Source organism: Cryptomeria japonica, chromosome 3 (assembly GCF_030272615.1).
Source record: "Cryptomeria japonica chromosome 3, Sugi_1.0, whole genome shotgun sequence".
NCBI lineage: Eukaryota > Viridiplantae > Streptophyta > Pinopsida > Cupressales > Cupressaceae > Cryptomeria > Cryptomeria japonica.
In genome coordinates, this window is record NC_081407.1 from 343,822,068 (window position 1) to 343,830,331 (window position 8,264).

Below are 8,264 nucleotides of genomic sequence, written 5' to 3' on the forward strand. Positions count from 1 at the left end.
AGAGATCTTGCTCTTTATTGTGTTTTGATGACTTAAGGGCCTTGTGATAACTGTCATTACTATGACTTTTTGGTTATTCTGAAAACTTTGACAACTTTACTGCTCTGAGACCCAAAACTGTAAACTATGATGGAGATTCCATACAATCTCCATACAATAGTTTATCAACAATGATCTAAATGGACAACATGAATGACGGGAGTTATCTAAGCAATATTAACCTAATAAATTGCTAGGAAATGAGAGTTAGCAATCACACAATTGATTACAACAAAGATTCACCCCATAGAGTTTGGATCCCAGGAAAAAAGTTCCAGCAAAATGTCTAACTCTTGAACATTCTGTAGCAAAGCCTACATTGAAATTTCCTATACCATCTTGAACATTCTGTAGCAACCCCATGTCTAACTCTATTTGGAAACCTATTATTCCTTCATTAAAAGTGTTTCTTGAATTGTACATGTTATTGCTGTAGAATCTATCCAATTCTTTTACCAATCACTCCCAATATGCTACTGAGCTACTCTAGCATTGAGCTACTTGTTTGTATGTTTGGAATGGATTTGTATCCAATTATCCCTTAAGACATGTTTATGCACCAACTTGTCTAGATCAGCTAGTAATGGGTTCAACAAGTTTTGAGCCTTCTAACCCTTCTTAGATAGGCGGTAGGAATACATTCTCATTATAGTTTGATAGGCTAGTTTGTATCATGCCTTCATTATTCTATATCGAACGTTGTTCAAGAGAAAGTATCCTTCTTTCCATTGTATAGATGACAAAAGGCTTTGGTAATAGGTTCTTAACAACTTCATAAATGTGCATGTGTAGTTGTATATGTGTGTGTGTGTGTGTGGTTTTTCATGTTTCACATGATACTTGGTAGACATTCTTTTTTAGATCAGATTTCATCGAGAGAACATAGGATACCTGTCCTCTTGCTCCAAGTGTGCCCTGATACTGTTAATGTAGGTTGTTCCTTACTTGATTTCATTAGTATTGGCTTTTGACTATTGACCTGCTATTATTTATGTTTAACAATATAAGCATCGATACGACGAGGTCTACTTTAGAGTCTCACTACCCAAGCCCAAGAGAAGTTATTTCCAGTTTTGTGTATCTCACCTTAAAGCCATGTTTTCAAAGTTTCGAATTTCTTAAGTTGTAACATATCTTGCACCTAAGAGTCATGTTCTCTTCAAAAAAGAAGTAATACGTGAGTTATAAGTTGTACTCTTATTGTTGATAGTACATGGTGCATTCAGGGAAATAACACATCATCGTCATCTGAATATTCAGATGAGGGAGCAGCAAGACCTACTCCAAGGACAAATGAATACTTCAACGAAATGATATATTGCACTTGCAATAGGTGCCAAAATAGGAAACTAAAGAAGCGACGACTTGTTGGTATCCATAGATTGAACTATGGGGTTTATATAGAAGAGGTACACTATAATTAACAAATTATTATTCTTATAATAAATAAAGGTTCACATTATTCAATACATTTCTATTGATCATTTCAATTGGTTTTTTGATAAAAAGCCGCTTCCAGTTCACAATATTCCCGAAGAACCAACGGATGTAACCGATGATAGCCACTCTCAAGATGAAGAACAAGACATGGTTATGGATGAAGCCACTTCGCAGATAAATGAGGTTGGTGTTGATGAATTCATCAAAGACTTCTACACATCTTTTGAGGATGTTATTGATTCCCCCCTAGCTCAGTTGGCTAGGACACCTGTTTTCTCAAATGCAGATACTTCTATATTGGCAACACTTATGTTGTTGTTGAATTTGAAGGTTACACATGGATTGACAAATACATGCTTTACTGATATATTAAGGTAGGATTCGATATTCATATAAATTAATGCTCTCGATGTCTTATTTTTTTTAATAATATGTATAGTTATCTTATAAAAATCATTTGTTGCATCATATAGGCTTTTGGCAAACAAAATACTTCCAAAGGACAATAAGCTACCTCATTCACATAGAGAAGTATCCTTAGTAATGAAAGATATTGGAATGGAGTACAATACATATGATGCATGTCCAAATGACCATATATTGTACTATGGAAGGAATGCAAATTTGCAGCAATGCCCAGTGTGTCACACAGGTAGATATCGTCAAGATCAAGTATCCAAGAAGGTTCCTTATAAAGTACTATGACACATTCCACTAAAGCCAAGGTTCGAGAGGATGTTCAAATGCAAGGAGTTGGCAAAATATATGGATTATCATGCACATGGGAGGAGCCAAGATGGTGTCATGCGTATGGCCGCGGATAGCAAACATTGGAAAGAGATTGAGGAAAAATGGCCACATTTAAGAAATGAACCAAGAAATGCAAGAATTTCTTTGGCAATGGATGGTGTAAATCCTTTTCGAGATCTTAGAACAACATATTCTGTTTGGCTACTTTTAATTATTAACAACAATCTCCCCCCCTGGATGGCAATGAAAAAGGAGCATGCAATGTTAACTCTTATCATACCAAGTACTAGAATATATGAATGTAATGATTTCTTGAAGATTATATTAAAATATTTTAATTCAATTAAAACCCTGACAAAAAACTTTTTGTTTACTTAGGGAAGTATCAGGTAAATGATATGGATGTATACATGGAGCCCCTCATTGATGAGCTTCATGAATTATGGGATGGTGTAAATATGCTTGATGTATCAAGACTGATCAATGATAGAAACTTCCTCTTTCATGCTATGCTTATCTGGACAATTCATGATGCCCTGGGGCTCTCTATTTGTTGTGGTAATATATTGTAAATTACATTTTTAATTATTCTGTCCATTGTACCCTTTAGTAAATGTGGTTTCCATTCTTATTTCAGGTCTACAAACAAAGGGGAAACATGGTTGTCCATCATGTGGGCCAAAAATGTTGTATAGGTAGTCAAAGGATCTCAATAAAACTGTATATGATAAGTATAGACAATTCTTACCACAAAATCATCGCTATCGAGTGCGTGAGAAAAATAAATTCAATGGAAAGGAAGTGGAAATGAGGAAGCCAAGAAGGATGAACCCTACTAGGTGGAAAGCACTGTATGGTAGAAAAGAAGGGACGAGCTTTCCACCAGGAATGAAAAGACTCTCTATTTTTTACAAATTAGACTATTATGAGAACTTGCCAATAGCCCACCTCTTTGATACTATGCACATCGGGAAAAATGTGGTAGAGTTCTTGTGGAAACATCTAAATGGAACTAACCTTGAAGCACAAATAAAGTTATGAAAGGACCTCCAAGTTGCCAATGTCATGCCGAACATGTGGTTGCATGAAAACAACTCATATAATCATGCTCCGTGGACTTTTACATCAAAGGAGAAAGAAAACATCATTGATACAATGAAAAGCATAAGGTTTCCTTCTGGCTTTGGCACAACATTAAAAATCTTATTCACGAGAGATGGATCAGAGTTCTCGGGCCTAAAAACACATGATTGGCACAATTGGATAAAGGTAATTTTGTAGTACTTTTGATTTGTTGGAAACATAATTATAAATTTATATATGCTAGTGATAATATCAATTCATGTATATTTTTAACATTGTTATTTGTTAATGGTCATGCAGTATGTGTTGTCTGCAGCAATACCAAGCACTTTTGATCATGATGTTAGGTTAACTATTTACAAACTATCCAAATATTTGAGGTAGTTTGAATCAATCATTCCTACTCTTCCATGACTTATAGTTTTGAAGTAATCATAAGTCTTTATTGTAATACATGCTAATACTTGTAGGTGGGTCTCATCTAAAGAGATACATCTGGATGACTTGAAGTATTGGAAAATGAATATTTCACTTTTGATGTGTGATATTCAAAGGTGCTTCCCTCCAAGCTTTTTCAATTCTCAAGAGCACTACCTTGTACACCTAGTAGAAGAGATTGAACAGTGTGGTCCTATTCATATTCGAACAATGTGGCTTGTGGAGAGATATATGAAGGTTTTAAAACAATTTGTTAGGCAAAAGGCTCGACTAGAAGGGTCCATGGCTGAGGGGTACATGGTTTTCCAAGCAATGGTTCATCTGAGTGAGTACTTACCTCAATTGCATCTTGAAGCTCTGCGATTATGGAATTATAACCAACCTCAATCATTTGAAGGAGAAAAATTAGAGGGTCATGGGACTTCAAAGAGGATAAAAGGCATACAAAAATACTGGAAGTAGTTGTTTTTATCTTAAATTTTATAATACATGCTTTTAAATAATTATTAATTTATTGAATAATTCTATTTTTCTTCATAGATGCTAAGGAGTGGGAAGCATTACATTTGTATGTTGCATACAATTCCGACTTTATGTTGAAATGGATGGAGAAGTACGCTGAACAAAAGAAAATAGAGGATGAAAAGGCATGGGCCAATATATATAATATAGATGGTCAAAACATTGTTCGAGGATTGCCCGCAAGCCATAAAAGAAATTGGCCAGAGAGATGCTCATGGAATTGGCTAAAGATCAATATTGAACATGAGGCAACAAAAGGGAGAAATAGAGTGACACAACAACAATTGAATTTCGTGAAAGGATCTATAAATGGGAAGGTGATACATATATAGTAACATATTGGAGATATTTAGTAAATTGTCTTTTAACTTTTGTATTCTCAGATCTAATTATCTAATATTTATATGAATTTAGGTAACATATTACAAAGGAATGTGGAATTTTGGTCATCACTTTCGCATCAAAAAGGTTGATGAAAAGAGGCAAACTTATGATTGTGGAGATTCAGCATCATTTGAGGTGGAATGTTGTTCACATGCAAATGATAGACAGCCAATCACAAGCACACTTTGCTATTATGGAGTGCTGGAGGATATTATAGAGCTTGATTTTATGTCTTTCAAGAAAGTTATTTTTCATGTTGAATGGTACAAGCTTATCAAAGTGGGTGAAGAAAAAACTATCTTTATGCACAACAATGGATTCCATATGATTAATACATCTAGGTTTGAAGCCACTTCTGAACCTTATGTGTTTCCAAATCAATGTGACCAGATATTTCTCATTCCAAATTTAGAACAACCTGGTTGGTCATTTGTTATTGATTATGATCCAAGAGGAAGAAGAGTAACATATGTTGAAGACAATGAAGATGCAGAAGTCCTCCTTGATGATGAAAATAGCATAGATGGAGATGATGAAAATTTTATTGTCAATGATGCATGTGACCAGGATGAAGATCATGATGAGTTTATTGAAGTGTTCGAAGGACATGAGCAACCGCATGGGCATCAAGTCCATGAAGATGATGAATTTATTGATTTTAATTTGCCTGTAGTTGAAGGTGATGAAGACCATAAAAATTCTAGTATTAATTTATTTGTAGATTTAGGGCCCATTACTGATGAGGTATTTATGCCACCAAATGAGGAAATTTCATCTGAGGATGACATTGTTTGATCACCATGATCACTTCAATGATCTCTATGTCTTTGATTGCTACACTATGACTTTTATGGTTCTTAGTCTGATCTCTATGAATGCTATCTTATTTCATACAACTCACTTGCAATATTGTTTTACTATTGATTTCAGTAGATAAAGAAACAAAACTAATTGGTAGTGAGGATGTTTTAAGAATTCATTACTCACCTTGAGTAGTAAGTGTGTGGAAACTAGAAGATTGCCCCATGCAAAAGATAGCATAAAAGACAAAAGCACAATTACATTGTCAATTCATCTAACAATATTTGCTTTTGTTTAAAAATCAGAATTTCATCGTGCAATAAAATAATAAAAATTAACAAGTGGGGAAAAAAAAGAAGTCTAAAAATTGCTCTATCTCAAAAAATGGAATTAATAAATCATTCACACTCTTGCCTTTCCTTTATAGATGAAGAAGGCTAGTAATTGGAAGTTTGCCCTCCCTTGCATAAGTCTAGATCAGTTCTGCTAGAGTTTGCCTCTGTTGAGAAGAACATTGACTGAAAAACTAAGTAAAAACTCTTAAAGTTAACAGAAGAGGACACTTGTATGGCGGAAGGGGTTGTATTGGATGAATCAATAGATGGAAGATCATTTTGCTTTGATATTTTCTAGTTGTTCACAAACCAACAATTATATAGGTCATAGTGGATAGCCTGGAGCTTAGAAAATGGCTATGGGTTGGTGTTCAAAAAATGGCTTCTGGCCCAACAATCTCAATAACACTTTGTATACACCTCTACAGTATACAATAAAAAGATATAATTTTGAATTGTTTTAGATGCAGAAAGATGTCAATATGTTTTGTTGCACCTTATAGTTTTCTAGGGTGTGCCTCGTGACGAGAATTGCAACTATGCTCAATATAAACTTAAGAAGCATGTAAGGCAACAACAATTCATGGAGCATCAGTTGTTTGTTGTAGAAATGAACCATGGCTAAACCTAGACCAAAATGAACTGGGACATAGTACAATGGTTATTGAATGATATGTACAGCCAACCTAGTGCCTTCAAATTTTTCATTGCACTATTGGACTAGGGATCATTAAATAGCAGCTAGCATTTTGCTGCTGATGGCAAGTCCCCCTAATCAGTAAAACATTTTTGTATCAGTTTGTCTCCCTCCAACATATGGTTTTCTATCCAGATGGCATGAATTTTTAACTTCTAAAATTTGTCTTTGACTTGGGAGTTATACGGTAATTTAACCAAGTCCAACAGTATGGCTATCTATTCAGATGGCATGGCTGTGGAGATGCAGTTATCTCACGGCCAATGTAAAGACCTAATAGTTTGTTGTTTTATACTCAAAATTAAGATTTAAATACTAAACAAAAATTTGACAGCTTTTCATACCGTTTGTCGTTTGTTGTCGAAATGATACCATGAATATTTGTAGGTGTAGATGATGTCTTCAAAGGCACAGACCTACAGATATATGGGTCATAAGAAATTTGATGTATTTGTGCATAACATATTAGTAGTAGTGATAGATAATTGTTGGACTCCAGGGCCTGAACCATAGCCTTATTGATTCATCCAAATACATAACAGATTCACCTAAATAAAGGACATGTATAATAGTAAGGATGACATTATCATATCTGAGGTCCATGTGTCAACAAACAGTCCTGAAAAGGCATATTGATAGTTTGAAGCTTGAAATTTTGAAAGCACAAAACCTTATTTTGCAAGACATTCACTCACATTATTGGAAGGATATTTTAATGATGCTTAACTCTTTGGAAGAAAGATATGCTGTTGAATAACCTGAAAATACTTTTGAGGATTATAAAATAGAAACTTTGAAAAATAGGGTATGTATGTTAATGCGGAGAACTACTGACTATCAAGCAGTTTGAAAAGTTGTGGTAGACATGTAGGCAAAAAGTCGGAGCATCGATAGGGCATGCTAACTGTTTGACAAAATGAGTAGAAGAAATGTGATCTTATTGAATGCCATGATTGCACGATATGCACATAATGGATTCATTGAAAAGGCTTTAGAAAATTTCAAGCAAATGCAATCAGTAGGTGTGAAACCAAATTGCACAACCTTTGCCAACATCCTCCCTGTCGGTGACAAAATAGAAGCTTTGAAAAATAGGGTATGGACATCCATCAAAGCATAGACAAAACGTGGGTTTGCAGAATACGCATAAAAAGAATTTGTTGAAAAATCTTTAGAAACTTCTAACTAAACGCAATTGATAGGTGTAAAGGCAGATTTCAGCAACATTTGCTTGTGTCCTCCCTTGCTATGCCAAAACGGGAGCTTTGAATAGGGTATGAACGTACATCAAAGCATAATGGTAGGGAGAATTGGGTAGGGGGATAGGGTTTCTATAGACACTATCAAAAAGAAACTCAAAATACAGAAGCCCTAAGAAAACACAAAGTCTAATATCACCCAAAAAATAGGGCCTTCACTATCTTTTTCCCCGAGTCTAATCCCTAGGCCTCCATATTTACATCAGAATCAAAATTAGAATAGATGAATTGCTAGAATAGGTATCCACTAATGCTTTCAATCAACCTTTATCTGCAACAAGTAGAATGCACCATAATGAAAATGTTTGTTTTTTTTAACCTGAAAAAATTGATAAAATCTGTAAGAGCATTTAATAAATAAGTAAATGATATTAATGAAATGAGATCTTTTAACTAACTTCTAGTGAGACCTTGTTTTTATGAAGTTGGCTGGGATTTCTTAGAATGCTACACTTATGGTGTGTGGACAGTGATCAAAGGTTTGTTACCATTGCAGATGTTATGTCCTTTTATGTG

At 34.6% G+C, this 8,264-nt stretch overlaps 1 protein-coding gene across 1 annotated transcript; it reads left to right on the forward strand.

Annotated features, from left to right (window-relative positions):
• Window positions 1-1,220: 1,220 nt before the first annotated feature.
• Window positions 1,221-5,428, forward strand: LOC131874628 (uncharacterized). Its single transcript, XM_059218312.1, has 3 exons — window positions 1,221-1,448; window positions 1,549-1,853; window positions 1,953-5,428. Exons 1-3 carry the CDS (start codon window positions 1,350-1,352, stop codon window positions 2,182-2,184), a joined length of 636 nt encoding a protein of 211 aa, XP_059074295.1. The 5' UTR covers window positions 1,221-1,349; the 3' UTR covers window positions 2,185-5,428.
• Window positions 5,429-8,264: the final 2,836 nt, after the last annotated feature.